The following is a 16,714-nucleotide window of genomic DNA, read 5'->3' as shown; positions in this document are numbered from 1 at the left end:
AATTAGATTATTGTTTGTTGCGCATTGTAGAAGCTGAAGGTATAAAAGGCGTTTGTGATTTAAAGGATGTAACATTTTTACATAAATCTCACCAAATATGACAAACAGTCAACAGTTTTCAAAAAACTTGTTAGGACTCTCATTTGACATACATTTTGGGGATTTTGCTGTGAATTTGAATGGTAGTTATATAGTAGCACGTCCCCACTAGAAACTAGTGACGTTAGAGAAATGTGTTACTCTTGTTATTACATGGAGACATGTTACACAGCAAAAACCGTCCTGATGTCACTCACTCATTTTGTGGCTTTTGTGTCCGCGTTGTCATATTTGAATTGTGACTTTTGCATTGTGGAGATGCTTGTGGGCTGAATCTTTATAGAATATAGACTCAGTCAAAACACATTCATTGCAGGCCAGTGAGCTAAAAAGTGCACAAGCTGGTGCACATTAGCACATTAGCTGGTGTTTCACATCGTCTTATGCACAAACATCTAACCTGATATTTTCTAAAGGACCTTTGAGGCTGCATGACACCTTCACTTTCTGTATTGTTGTTTAGTCTTTTCCTCATTGTTCTGTTTGTGGAGCTTCAAACTTGCTCTGCAGTTCCATTATTTTTCTTGTTGTCAAATCATAATTATGTCCCTAACTGCTAATGAAGCGCTGCCGCGGTGACGTCCAGAAGCCTCACTTGTTGTAGAGAACAATGTCGGGTCTCCAGATCTTGTTCGACGGGACTCTGATGAACTCGATCCCGTCAAACTCTGCCGGCATCCATCGCAGCTTGTAGTCGTTCCAGATCTTAAGGAGGAGAGGAAAACATCTGCTTTACGCTTTGTATTGTACACTGCAGACAGTATTAGTCACCGGAGACGCCCTCCTTCATGGGAAAACATATTCATTCTGCAGGCAGAACTTCCTTTGATGTATTACTGTAGTGCCAAATAAGGATATTAAGGGAAGCACAAATCTCATGTTTATGGGCAGATACTCAAGTTCCATTTGATTCCGTGCACACTTCTAATGGAAATGTTCTTTCTGAGGCAGCTTTTCCTTGATGGAGTCTTAAGCTTTGAGGAGCAGTCCTCAGAGGAAAGGATCATACGTGTAAATAAGCCGGGATGAGAGCGTCCACTTGTTATTCCGTCAGTGTGTCTGCAGGTAACGTTTCATGAGCCGTAGGACCATTAGTCCTGGCTATTTGCATGTCATTCAAGATGAATCCGTTCATTAGCGAGGTGGATTAATAACCAGTTAAAACCTGGGAGCTGTTTAATTAACCACTTCATGCTACGCTGGCTTTTCCATTTATCTATCCAGGGAGTTTACATTATGACTGGGTGGCTTCAGGTGTGCAGCTTATTATCAGCAGGAACCAATACTGTCACCGAAACTAACGATCAAGACAGAGCGTCACAATCCAGTTTACATAAGCGACTTTCTAGGTCTGCAGAGAATGGGGAGGAATGAAGGGAAACATGGTTTCTAAAATAACTCTCATCAAGAAACATATTTCATTTATTTAGTTATTGGCAAACTGTCTAATTTCTTCACCCCAAAGTATAACAGTAAACCCGAAGAGTGTCTGTAAAAAACAATATGACATATTGTCATGAAAACAATAATACTTGATATATTTTAAGATATTTGTTCCATTAGAGTGAACATTGAAATAAATGCACTTGTGATGACATGTTGATTTAAAAAAAAAAAAAAAAAACGATAAAGAAAAACTACATATATCCATCCAAATATATCATGTTACACACACACGACCCCTCATTTCCCTTCAGAGTTTGATGCTTTGGATCATAAAACGATCCTCTTTCAGTCCTTTGCATATTTTTAAACAGTCTCCTTGAATTTCTGAGCCGCACTTCTATTTCTGTGAGATAAAAGAAGACTTTAGACAACAAAAAGAAAAAACCCACACAGATGACAGAACTCACAGATGTAGATTTAGGTTAAAGTGCGGAGAAGGAATACGATGGATAAAAACATGTATTATTGTTATGTGAAGAGATCAGAGATGTGGTGGTGACAATATGCTGAGATAAAATTCCCTGTTTATTCCACGAAAGACAATTACGCACTGTAACACAAATTAAAATTAAGTTTTCTAATCCCTGATTTGGAAGTCATCAGAGCTTGGTTTCAAGGACTATGGAGTGAACAGTTTTAGAAACACTTAACATTGAAGCGACTGTATAAACGCCCCCCTGCAGCGGTGCTGCAGAGCAGTGGTGATAAATTCATCGAGGGGGGTTTTTCTGAAACGACTTTGACTGTAAACCCACCGGCGGTGATCCAAAGTCTTTATCAGCGACTCCAGTGTTGACACAGCTTCTCATTAGCGATGCCTAGTTATAAATAAACATCTCAGCCTTCACAGACGACAAATAACATCAGCATACGCAGGCCTTTTAATGTGTTTTCATTGGAGCGCTCAGGCATCACATTTGGCCACGTGCAGCAATTATGTCTGACTTTAAAATTGATTGAAGTCTTTTTTTGAAGTGAAAATACAAATTGAGAGAAGGAAAAATAGAAATCCAAGGTTTCGCAGGACAGAGACGAAGTGTTATTTGGGTGAAAGGCTTGCATTGTGAGGTCAGGAGTTCAGTGTCTGTGGTTATAGATCTGCTGAGAGTCGGAGTGTGACTAACAATAATGCGAACATTGATCACAAGCTGATTGCATTTGGAAACCTCCTTGTTTTCCTCTCCCTCCACAACTGTGTTTATCATTTAAGTGACATAGGCATTGCATTCATGAGACGGAGGTGGAGAGGAAGAAACGGTGGCATCCCATTCTGATGGCTGCTTTATATGTATAGATATGTGCCAAGACATGACCTTCCTTCGGTCCTTGTTTACCTCCATCTCCGCAGCCTTCAAGGCCAATCAAAGTGTGAATTCATGCTGTGAGTCGATGCACGTATTCACATGCGTACTTACATGCCGGAGCCACAGATTTGTTTCCATGATTTGATTCACTTCATCCTGCAGAGACATAAAGCAGGTAAACAGCCTGTTAGCTGGGAGAAGCCTGGGCAGTCCTGAGCTAATGCATCTGGAAAACGACATGTAGCCGGTCAGGGAAATCAAAGAGGTGCGTGCAAAGAATGGAGTTTTACAAGAGCCCATGTAGGTTTCTAAAGAAATGGAAATTCTTGTCTAATCTTTGTCCTCTCCAACGCGAGGTGAGTGACAGAAAAGGTCGACTGCAAGCGTGTCAATAATAGATGGAAAGGTTACGCATGTCGATTCCTCTGCACCCGTCTGCATGACCCCTCTTCAACGTTTTAACATGAGCTGCATGAACCACATCCTGTGCAAAAACACACGCATATGAAAACGTGTGGACACACACACACACACACACACACACACACACACACACACACACACACACACACACACACACACACACACACACACACACACACACACACACACACACACACACACACACACACACACACACACACTCATTCAGCCACACACTCACCTTTAGATTAATCTCACCTTGCCGAGCAAGCAGATAGAGCTACATATCAGGCCGGTCTGAAAAAGGCTCCTGCAGGCAATTTTCTCTTAATCTGAGGATTTCCATTCTGAGCTGAAAACCTCTTTTCAGGGGGGGGGGGTGCTGCTCCCCCTCCGCTCTGCCAGCATTAAACTTAACACAGGCAAGGCAAAACAGCAGTGTATAACAACACTGTGTGACATTTTCTGAATCCGTGAAATTGAACAGACTAAATAAAGACGGTATTCACTTTCCGCTTTCACTTCTCTCAATCCTCGGCTTATCTTTTGGCTTTCATATTTCAAAGGTAGGACATACCATGAAAATGGCTCGTTGTTGTTCGTATGGAGCCTATATAGAAATTGCTGACAGGAGGCTATAAGTGAAACGCTTTTTTTCCCCCATGATCACGTTTGTTCCTAAACAGATTTCGATGAAAGGACAGATGGGAGGGTAGAATAAAAATGCAAGGAAATCATATAGCAGTAAGTCGATAGAGGACAAAGTCCTATTAGATCCAGTAAAACACAATGCTTTAAAAGTTAACATAACAAAATAAGGTTTGCACGACAATGTTTCAAGTGAAATACTTCATTTCAGAAAAGTTCTGTGTTTACATGGCGACACTTTGAAAACGATGTTGGCTTACACAGAAATGGTAGAAACACTGGAAACAAGTGCAATCAGAGATTTCTGACCTCCGCCAAGGGTATACATGGACACAGGGAAATGACACATATTCCACATTCAGATCAACTGCCTTTATTCATTTATGTAATTTGGTGATCGCATGATTTTATTTCAACATTTGAAACAACACAAGATAAAAACAATATATTGCAAAATGAAGGTTTTCTATTGTAACAATTATTTGCATCCATATCACCACCAAAATATAATGGATTCCTCCTTTGATCAAAATGCACATGTGTACCAATTTTTATGAAGATCTGCTCATGAGCTTTTGAGATATCTTGCTGACGGACAGACAAATAAACGAGGATTGTATAACCCCCTTAGCGGAGGTAACAATGTAATTAGTATGGAGGGCCACTGGTGGCTGCTGTTGTTTTCATAATAAAAACACACACGTGCACACAGAGAACAATACGCTATGAACATTAAGAATAGGAGTACAGGGACATTCATATAGACAGACAAACAAGTTAGACTGTTGTTACGGTGACAGTCAACTATAAAACTACCATGTAGGAGGATATGGACTGGGAGTCATGGCATTTTGGAGGCCGCCATTGAAGAAGTGTGTACTATGGGCGTCTGTGCATGTATATACGTATATTTTTATGCATGACCACTGAAAAAAGGTTACAAACCTTTAAGGCATTTTGCAACTCTGATGGAAAACGTCACCTCTGCTTTATTTAGAGTTGAAGAATATGTGTCTGACGTTTTGGTCTAGTTGGTAGACAGGAGAGAAATTCTATCTACTGTGTGGTAGGAATAATTAAGCAGATGGGAGGGATGCATAAGCCAGAGGAGGGGTATATTCCTCCCATCAATGCAAGCAAATCACACTCCGCTTATAAAACAAGTTATAGGGAAATGAAAACTGCAAACTATACTGAAAACACCTTGGACACAACGCTGAAATGAGTCTTCTAGTTCTGTATGTGTGTCAGTGGGCGATGCAAAGCTTACAACTTTGACGAGCTGCGAGATGGAGACCTCGAACTCCACGGTGACGGGGTCAGAGACATTTTCCACAGGTCTGATGAACTGGTTATATCGTCTAAAGAGTTTCCTGAATAGACGATCCTCAGCTTTGGATGAGAAGCAATCTGAAGAAAAGGGGACAAAAAAAAGAGAGAGAGAGAGGAATCAGTGAGCGGCTAAATGAATGTGACATCGGAAGAGAATGAAAGAAAAATGAGGGTTGATTACTTGAGCCATCATGGGTTTCTAAGAGGCTGATATTGATCAATCACAGCTATCACTCACAATCCTCCACGCCAGTTCTGATCAACTCAAGTCACGTTACACACAACTTTAAGGAGGAACTGAGAGGAACGGACGGATGTAAGCTTTTTCCAGTTTTGATGCAACAGCACATCAACCAGTCTCTTAAATCTGGGTGATTAATATTTCATGAAATTAGATGAATGGCCTAAAGAAAAGTCTTTTTAGATGAAAACTCTTGAATAATCAGGGTCTACTTTAAACAAATCTGTGACACGAAATGACTTCTGAAATGTGTGTTTGGGACATGCTGAGTCGTCACACTGAAGAACACTAAAATTCAACCAAACTTCTCTTGCGACATGTAATGTCAGCACTATGGACCCAGAAGTTGTGCTTGAGAAGGCCATGTCAATCAAAGCACTGTTCTATTTCCACTAGTATTGTAGTTGATCTGCAACTCAACGATAAAACGGATTATTTACTGATGTGCTCACACTGTGTGTTCACGTCACAACCTGACCGCTCGAGCTTTATTTACATGCGTCCCACCAACAACCTGATGTTTGTTGATCACTGTAGATTAGTGGATCAGACCTGAAGGGGATTTGTTGAGTTAGAAAGCAGAGAAAACAAAAGTTTGTTTACATCAGATTAAACTGGAGCTTGTTTGGTCGTGGTGGTTTAATAGTGTTGACAAGACAGAACCGTGCTATCACGATTATTATCTCTGCACCCTGCAAACTGAAACAAACTCACAAAAAAAAAAAGAAAAGAGGGACATTGACATAAATAATCCTGCAAGTGTTGAGGGAAACATCGGCGGCGGTTTGCTGACTCTACAGAGAGAAGCAGAGAGACTGTTTCTGTAGCTTTGCACTGGGGTCTTCAGTTTGACTCTACGCAGGTGCAGAGATTTAAAATAAGGCACCGAGTTTTCAGTAAGTCAACTTTGAATGTGGAGGAGCCCAGTGGGAGTAGTTGGTTGTTTTCATCAGAGATTGCAGCGGCCTATTGGGAACAGTTAATCACTCCTCGCTTGCGCACACACACAGAAAAGTAAAACTGCATAAATCACCATGTTTCTGGTCTGGTCTCCTGTGGTCTGATCAGACATGCAAACACACAGGAAGAACGTTCAACCTCGACACAGACTGTTCTTCAACTGGGGCTTCAGCGTGTACACTGCACCACCACACAGCCCAAACTGAAAACAATCAAACTAAACTCAACTTAATCATGAAAAAAATCATGTGTTTAAGAAATCAGATAATCATCCATCTTCAACCTGATTTACCCAAAGAGGCTCCTATCACACAACAACGTTTTAAATGAAAACAAATCATTTTTTCATTTTTCTTTCAGAAAAGTTTCACGCTGACACAGCAACACTTTGAAAACGATATGTTTACAAGGAAATGGCAGAAATTATGTTAGCATGTTGGGCCGCTGATGGGCGCTGTTGTTTTTTCTGTAATGAAACCAAACACATACTGGCAGAGAACGATAAAAACACCTTATAAACATTAACAAATGGAGTTCACAGACATTCGCCTGGACAAACAACCGAGTTGGATTGTTATTAGTGACTGTCAACTATAAAACTACCAAGTCCCAGAAGAATACGGACTGGGAGTCATGACGCTCTGGAGACCACCATGTTTGTTATTGTCCATCTACTCAAGCATGTGCGGACGTATCATTTACGACGGCCGTGGTGCAGAGGCTGTGGTAGCAGCATGTCTACACAGAGACGCACCTTCAAAAAGTTGCATTTCCAGTGACTCCAAAACCCTGTTGGAGGATAAACAGACATCCAAAACAGTACACACAGAATGGCTGAAAAAGTCTTAGTTTGAAAGCCAGGCCACTAGTTAGTGCTGTGTCACACGCATGCATGAAGTAAATATTCAAGCTTCTCTTCAGCCTATTGAAAATCTGGTGCATGTAAGAAGTGCATCTTTTTTGTGTTATTAATAGAAGTGGGTGTGGACGATCTGCATGTTGAATTTTGTCTCGCGCAGGTTGATCCCACTGAAGGACTGCATGCGATGGAAGACATCGGACAAGTACTGGCCATTCACAAACATCTCAAACCTCTGATTTCCACAGCGAATCAATATGCCAATATATTGTCCAATTCATCTTTACATGTGATCCAGATGATGATGTAGTCAATTTACTCTGCTCGAGAAATGCTGTAAAATTGAAAACCGTGAGCAGCACAAGCATTATTGTGGGATCAGCCTTGTTGATCTACTCATGCATGTGCAGGAAAACGTACTGGACCTGTAATGTCCATGTGCAGTAGGGTACAGCGCTCATGGCCTTGCAACGTCTTTAAAATGAACAATCCGAATGCAGTAAAAGTTTACCATAGATACACTGTGTTTAAAGAGCACCCAAACACACAACCATTGTCGAACTTATTGATGATACTGACTTAAAAATACCAACAGGGAAATACAGCAGGAAGAAAACCGACAACCAACACAGAGGAGAGACTGAGGGCTTAAATACACTGTGAGGCTGAAGAGACACACCAGACAACAGTCAAAAGTGATCCTGGAAGGAGGATGGCAGATGATGTCACGAGGGTAGAGCAAAAGAACACAGACAGCAATTAAAAGACCAAACATCCAAGTGCCTGTTTACACGTATACAAAAACTGTGATAGATCAATGTGTCTGGGCCTTTTGTTTACATATAAACAAAGTTACAAATGGTCATATCTTAAAACCCGGGCTTTACAATTGCATGTCGACACTCAAAGGGAGATGGAGTTTAACGTCACAATATGTGACGGAAACGCCATCAGCATCATATGTGTGCGACCTGTGTTTACAGTTTGGCTGCTGTGATGACAATAGATGCTGTTAAAGTGGTGCTTGTGTTTACATTTGTGCAAAAGCCTTTTGGCTTGGGTGCATTTGCAATCACAAATACTTTCTTCTGTGGTGGAGCTTTAAGTTTCTCGCTATACTGCCACCTGTTGGTTTGGCATGCTCACAGTAGTTCTTAATAAGGTTTTTATTCAAGTTTTTCAATATGATCTGATCCAAACAATGTTATTTTTGAAAATATAGAAGAGGACATTTATATTTTATGTTTTAGATATGTTTTCACATCTCAACAGGGTGTGGAAGAAAACCTGTGTACACACTGTGCGGTATATTACAGAGCTAACATATGGAGACAAGTATTTACATGCACATTCACAAATAAGTTCATTTACAGTGACCAGTTACTCTCAGATGTATGTATTTGGACTGTAGGAGGAAGGTGTGCCCACAAAAAATTTAACAAAACAGAAACAACGAAAGGTCCTGAGCTGTTTCACACATAAACTCACTGACTGACTCCATTTCCATTCCGTTGGTTCTATCATCAGCAGCAACAACTATAATACATGTTTTCCTCCTTTTTGCAACAACTTGATCTCAGGTTTCGCATCTCGAGTTTCAACCCTGTGTCATCACAATGCCTGAAGAGCCGCGCTGGCATGAATGTGCATTGTTGCCTCGGCAACATTTGTTTGCATTTAACTGGGTTGGGTTGGATGAGCCTTAAGGTCAAGGCTGAAAGCAGATTCTGAGCTTTGAGGATCTTACAGTGAAGCACCTAAGCTGTGGAAGCATCTAAGCCTTTTCCACTGTAGTGAAACCACCAAAGAGACCTGAATCCATTAATGAATCAAGTATGAGTGCAGTTCATCACAGAGAGAAAATAAGCTTTGGGGTGTATCTCTTTAAAAGCCCTCGAGGTAATTCTGTCTGCAAAGCTAGTTTTGCGGACAGGTATTACCATATCCAAGACATCCGAGAATAGAATCTAATTTAAACTCAAAATAAAAATGTAATCTGGAAATTAAAATGAATCACAGTGACGAGCATGTTCTCCTCTCTTCTGCAGAATAATGATAAATATAGCTCATCTGTGTTGGCAGCAGTGGGACTTCATCCTTACAATTCTTCATCATTTACCTATATTTGGGTTTGTGTTTGTCAGGATCGCAGCTCTCTGGATCCAGAGAGCTGTTTACCAACTCTCCAGGAAGGAACCTGAAAGGCCTTGGGTGGAATATCAGTCTACCTCGTCAGAAAATGCCCAGCAAGCTATTTTAACACTGTGCAGAGGAGTTACAGACTGTAGCCTGAAGACGGGAGATAAAGTGCTCAAAGTTTTTAGCTCTGACAAAAAAATAGTGTGGTGCGGAGTGGGATGAGCGACCGGTCCTTCAAGTTTCTTTTCCCCCACTGCTGTATTCCAACTTCCAACTTATATGTCACCGAACGTGAATGAGCTACACGCGAATATATTTTTAAATGAATATATCACAATTTTATAAGTGGAATATGTGCGGGTATAAATACATTATTTTCATTATAATGTATGCTCAATGAAAGTGGAATTGCACTTGTTAGGAGACTAAACCAGTCTCTGTTTGAGAGCCGCTCCAGTTTTCAAAGTGAACCATATCAAAGCGAAGGACTCACAGTTCCCCTCAACATTCACTGCCTCCAATCCAAATGACTCACATCAGTTATCGCTCCTGCAGTCTGCAGACGAATCACCCACTCCTTCGCCTTCAGGAACCCCCGGTGCTCCCGCAGTTGTCACTTGGAAAGACCCGCTCATTTCCCATAACCCCGCTATAAATACCCAGATCGATACATGCTTCTCTGCAGGGCAGCGCTGAAAGTCGGTGGATGAAGGAGAAGAGATCCGTGGTACGAGAGAAAGAGAAACAGCATAAAAACTAGACAAAGAATAAACTGGTGTCACCTCAAAGGAACCAGAAGATTTCGCCTCAAGGCGGCCTGAATTGTTTCCTCATTTGAGTGGAAAAAATGAGTTTGGATGACAGAGGAATCTTTTAATTAATACGGATTTATTCAGCGAAGGCCTTGAAATCCTAATGATGAAACACGCCTGACCCTATTATATCAAGATCCCGTCCTCAAAGGCTGAAGATTCAGCCCCTTTTCATGGAGACAACAATGACACCAGAAGCTCAGCTGGTGTTGAACTCTTGATGACAGGCCTCCTGAGAGAAAGAGCCATTTAAAAAAAAAATAAAAAAAACCCACAAAAAATCAAGAGGAGAGGCTGGATGCAAAGCCTTCTTAAGATGTCACTCAGAAGATTACGTGAATCCACACTTCTTCATGGCTTTTTATCTGCTTAGCGTGTGCTAACCGCTATGCTAAACGGCGTTTAAAGGGAACATTTTACATCTGATCAACACATTGTTGACAGCTGTAGAGTAGCTGGACCACATTGGCGAAGAATAAAACGGAAAAGAATGAGGAAGAACTAAAAAAAAAAAAAAAAAAAAAAAAAGGTAATTTGATTTGAAATATCAAAACATGGAGGAGGAAAAATTAGAAGGACTAAAACGTACTGTCATGGTGCTTCATCAACTTGTTAGTGTAATTACGAAAGCAGAGCAGTTCTCCACTTCCACATCCAGCGACTAAACCGGCGCTCTTTGATCACAACAGGATCCTCACTCACACACTCAGACGCACACATAGACACACACACACACACACGTGCTCGTGCACATATGCACAGTTCGATATGGTCAGATGTATTTCATGTTGAGAATCATAAAAGAACCAATTATGACAGAAAATGAGCTACAGGTTCAAACCACTTTCATCTGGATTTATCATATTTATGCCCCTTCACTCTCCTCCACGCATCCAATTATTAGCCCTCCAGTCTCCCCCACCAGCTGTTATTGGCTTCTTTCATCATGGGATTAAGACATTACATGGTATAAAGGGTTAAAAATAAATTACTGAAAAGAGGAAATTAGGACTGTGCGCTTGTCAAAATAAAAGTCTAATTTAAAGTATTTGTGGAGATGAATTTATTTTGTGAACTAAAGTTCAGTTTCTCTCTCTCTCTCTCTTTGATTGATTGCTCACATGAATCAGCGGGCTAATTCTCTCAGTTGTTATCTTAATGGTTACTATTTCATTAAACTCCTTTGATGTGGAAAAGACTACTGACGTCCATGTAAATGATGTTCGACTATGATTTACATCAGCATCAGATTATAGAGCATTTTCCTCCGATGATGATTGACTTTATTAATGAGCGCAAGTAATTTATCACGGCAACATAAGCATATATTTTGTATTGTACAAAAGAAAGTAACTAATAATATATGGACCAAATAATTATCTATATGGGTTTTGACTGAAAACAGTTTCGATACATGAATCCATCTAATGATATTATGAATGATTTATTCTCTTCATTCAGAGAATCAAATTTTATCTTGCATTTGGAATTTATTTGGTCCTCTGTCAGGTTACATATAATTTATTCCTTTAGGTCCAAAGTGCCATCAAATTGGTAAAACATGAGGGTATTATATTGAGGTAAAAGCATTTGTATTTAACATCACTTTTTGATCCCACTATGAAATAGTAAGTCATTTTCTTTCCAAAAACATCTCTACTAGTTACTACTTTTCTTCATCTTTAATTAACCTTTCCTCTGGTTAGGAGATGGAGATGTCAACAGAGGAAAGAGAAATACAGTGCGGCCAGCAGCTTGTGCTCCCAATGTACTCGAAAGCTCGGTATCAATAATTCAACTCAATGTGCAGAATCTGTCAAAACTCACTTAGACAGCGAGCTTCATCAAAAACACATCCCGTGAGATATTTAATGCACCCAAGACATGAGGTGTGGAGGTCAGCTCACAAACTGTAAAGGGGGGGGGGGGGGGGGATGAGGGTGAAGAGCACTGTGCGGGGAATCGAGTGGGAAAGTTGGAAAAGTAGGAGGAGATGAAGAGGAGGACAGATAATGAGTGATGGAGGAGAAGAGAACATTTTATGGGCTGTGAGAAGCTGGTGTGAGAGAGAGAGTCATTTAGCCTTCAATCTCCCCGGAGCATACAAATGCTTTTAAAGGCGAGCGAGAAACCGAGAAATAGAGAGAGAGATGAAAGAGGAAACGTGTTCATATGTACGATGCTTGTATAGTAAACAAGCGGGGATGATTTGTGATGAGCTAAAATCAGCCGCTTGTTTTCTTTATGTCGTAAAACTTAGAGAGAGAGAGAGAGAGAATGAGAGAGGGAGATTGTGGGAGAGAAAGAGAATGGGGGAAAGAGAGCATGTGAGTGTGTGTGTGAGAATGAGAGTGTGTGTGTGTGTGTGTGAGAGAGATAGAGAGAGAGAGAGAGAGAGAGAGAGAGAGAGGGGGGGGGGCAGATAAAAGTGAAGAAGATAAAGTTGAGAACCTGAGAGGTTTGTGAGTGAGAAGGTGCCTGAAAGAACTGAGAGACAGGTGCAAAGGGCCAGAGCAGATTGTGTGTGTGTGTGTGTGTGTGTGTGTGTGTGTGTGTGTGTGTGTGTGTGTGTGTGTGTGTGTGTGTGTGTGTGTGTGTGTGTGTGTGTGTGTGTGTGTGTGTGTGTGTGTGTGTGTGTGTGTGTGTGTGTGTGTGTGTCTTTTTCACCTTAACAGAACTCTGCAGAAACCCACAAAACCTTCTTCTTTGTTTAGTCCTTTCCATTCTGTCAGTCTTTTTTTTGTTTTGTTTTCATATAATCTTGATATTGGTCCAGATTTGATATCTTGATATCTCGAAATCTGTGAGCCATTCACATTTCTTTGTAAGTTCGAATGTTGCCAAGTTTTTTCACCTTCAGAATGAGCAGATCTGGTAGAAATGTCCCTGAAGGCTCCCTCACCAAAAACTGGGTTACATGAATTTGAATACATTTCATAAGAGAATCACTCAGCCTTTGTAGTTGGAAATCTCAGAGGTGGCTTTCTTTCATTTGGAAACGTACAGTTTGTCCCTATTAGATATAAATAAGACCCTGAAGAGAATATATGCCCTTCGTAAAGGTTGGGGGAAATGTCTCTTTCACCTTGAACCACCCAGAGAGAGTGGTGGGGAAAGTGAAATCTGTGTTGAGATAATAAACTATTTATCCATTCATCCATGTTATATAGCAGCAGAGAGGCTGGAGGCTCACAGCTAAAGGTCAATCATTTGGCTCTGGTCACACTCTGGACACATCTCCAGGACCAAATGCATGCCCTTGGACTGTCGGTGGAAGAAACTGAATACCGGGATTCAAACATGGCATGAACAAGGACAACATGCAAACTCCACGCAGAAAGGCCCCAGAGATCCAGAATCAAACCAACGACAACCTCACTGTGAGACAAGCAAACTGTGTTTACTTCAGGGGCCACGTACTGCTCAACCTGACCTGAAGTGGGCCAGGCAAGGAAATAACTACGTTCTCATCTATAAATAAATACAACTCCAAATATGTGTGTTTGTTTTAATGCGACAAAGTATTGAAATATCATTAAGAAGTTCATTTAATTAAGTATCTTTTTACAACACAAGACAAAGCTTAAATTAAGGAACTGGAATTTCATCCACATCAAGCCTCGGTTCACGCTGCGCTCTACAACTTAGAGATCACAGTAGATTTTTATTATATGATTTACACCTTCAACATGCAGCTGGAACTCAAAAAACACTTCACTTCTGTGTAATACTTATGAGGAAATGCTATTTTTCTCTAACAATCCAAACATCTGGTAAATAGAATATATTGTATTGGGAAAAGTCCGACATTCACGCAAATACTAAAATGACTACAGAAATGACGGACGTGTTGTGAGATTGTGAGCTTTGAGTAAATTGTGTGACTTTTAATTTTTAAACCATGAGTTGGAAAATGAGTTTTGATCATTTGTTTTCGACACGTTGTCGTAGGAAATAGACAGGAGTTAAAGGCATAAACCCTTTGGCTGCTCTGCTGTTATGTCTAATCATATTATCATGTTGCACGCACAGGACGAACATGCAAACTGCCCACAGAAAACTGGAACAACAATGCTGCATTTGCATAAGTAGCCACTTTGTTCAATTTGTCAGTCATTGCTTTTCTTATTTAAAAACAAGAAAACTGGATGTTTGATTCATTTCGATACACACTTTGTCCAAGTTAGGGTAGCAAAGAGCAGCAGCCGATTCTCATTTACAAAGATGACGTTCTGGAGCGAATCGCAATTGCGATACCACTCCCAAATGAGATATTTTGGTCAAATTTTGAACCCTCACAAAGATATTTCACAAAAAACAGGAAGATGTGGGGGGGAAAAAGACGTCAGCGTCCTCGACATATTTGTCTGTGACTCAGTTCGTATTGAGCCACGCCTCCTCTGCTCTCTGTTCTGCTCTATAAATGTCCCTGTGATATAAGCCTTGTTACCGCACACACGCACACACACACACACACACACACACACACACACACACACACACACACACACACACACACACACACACACACACACACACACACACACACACACACACACACACACACACACACACACACACACACACACACACACACACACACACACACACACACACCTCATTGCCACAGTTCACTGACTGGATCATCAGTCATGCATTCAGATACATTAGGAGAGCAGCCTCTGTTTGGATACAGGAGACAGGATTGTGAATATACCTACAGGCCAAAGTAACACATGAGCAGCAGTGTGAAACTGCCAGAAGCTAATTATACACTGTATGTATATATGTTGTTACACTCTGTGTGGCTTTATATATGTTATAAGTAGAGCTACAACAAAAAGATATACAAAAAACACTTTTTTTTTTTTTTACTTTGTTAAAATGTATCTGTAGACTCATAACTCACTTAAAGATGTGATGTCAGTTTTCACATGAGTAATATTGATGTGAAGAGAAGTAGAGCAGTTTGTGGTCCGGTGAAGTAATCAGGCATCGTCATGAAACAGACGTAGAATTAGGACCTCCGACTAACTTTTTGTGGTCTGAACAAAAGGAAACGCTGAAATCAAGGATGTGCATTTGAATGTGCCACAATCTGTGTGGCTGAATAGGAAAACAGGGAAAGGTTTGCAGTTCAGGGGAGATATTTATATACAACGTGCAGAAATGCAGAGTTGTTTTTCAATTCGTAAATAAACATGGCTGTATGCTTTCTACAAGAGATGTTCAAAGATGACACAAACATTCTTCCAAATACAGAGAAAAAGATGCAATGGATTACAGTGAGTGGTCTTCCTGAGCCGGTTTAGGCCCCGTTTACACAACAACAACCAGTTGTTTTTCAGAGTGCGTACAAAGAAAAGAGTCAAAGTCCCTGCTATTGTAAAAACATCTGATGTTAGTTGACCAGGCCGATATCTACACTCTCAGTGTTAACTTAGTTTTTAAGTGAATTTGAAATAGGAATTTTTTGTTTGCACTCGGATTCAATGTTTGTTTCTAGACCAAATGACACACATGTGAACACATGCACATGGTGATCACACAGAACTGCAGCCTTACAGCAAGAGGACCCATGTCAGACTCTGTGTCAGGGGTCAGCAGCCTCAGGAACGACCCAGCACGCCCTAATGTGTTCACTGGCACACTGACAAATGCCCTCTTGGTATAATAATTGTTTGGAGTCAATCCTCACAAATCCATGCCAACATGAGATGTGAAGCCTGTTGTTGATTTTGGCAGAGATTTTCCACCACTGTCATTTTTCACAAAACAAACCAGGTGAAAATATAAACTCAGTGAGTTGTGACTCGCTTCTTCAATCGATATACTGGACACAATATCATCTGTTTTTGTTGTCTGACTTGTTGATGTGTTGGACAGTGAAAGGAACTTTCTCAGGTGCACCGAGAAACGTTCTGTGTTTATATTTTCTTAAAACAATATTTTTCCAGTAATTAATTGACTGAAATTACAGTGTTGATGTCTGAGCTCTACTTTCCCTTTGTGTGAGCCTGCTGGTGAACCGGGCAAACTGACTGACTACACGCAGCTTTACTCAGAGTAATTTTACTTCTTACTATCTTTACTCTGTGATCATCTCCTGACAATCCCAGCTGACCATACATGAAGGTAGGCTACTTCCTGGACATGTCAACACACAGTCACACCTACAGGCGATTTAAAGTCATCCCATTTACTTCAAATGGTTGTTTTTTGGACGTTCTTTTGAGTACTTAAAGAAAACCCAAAGCTCGTAATGTCATTATGAGCAGAGAGAGAACTAACCCCAAATACACTGTGCACCTCAACTAGTGACTTTAAACTCGAGTGATGGCTCGATGTGTTAGTTTGAGGTTGATGCTTTCTTTTTGCTTAACGTGTAGGCATTTTTAAGATTATTTTCTAATAAGTGTATGAGTCTGGAGTGTACTTTGAGAGTATTTCA

General features: G+C 40.6%; 1 protein-coding gene across 1 annotated transcript in view; it reads right to left on the bottom strand.

Annotated features, from left to right (window-relative positions):
* Positions 1-16,714, bottom strand: part of LOC308109509 (neuronal acetylcholine receptor subunit alpha-3-like) — a 30,785-nt gene that overhangs the window by 11,002 nt on the left and 3,069 nt on the right. Inside the window, exons 2-4 of the mRNA XM_080463107.1 lie at positions 5,191-5,330; positions 2,961-3,005; positions 695-804 (exon numbers count right to left, since the gene is read on the bottom strand). Coding sequence (XP_080319233.1) covers positions 695-804; positions 2,961-3,005; positions 5,191-5,330 — 295 coding nt within the window. The remainder of the gene's footprint in view (positions 1-694; positions 805-2,960; positions 3,006-5,190; positions 5,331-16,714) is intronic.

Source organism: Lipophrys pholis (genome assembly GCF_963383615.2).
Source record: "Lipophrys pholis genome assembly, chromosome: 5".
NCBI classification, from domain to species: Eukaryota; Metazoa; Chordata; class Actinopteri; order Blenniiformes; family Blenniidae; genus Lipophrys; species Lipophrys pholis.
This window is presented reverse-complemented; position numbering and strand designations above follow the sequence as displayed.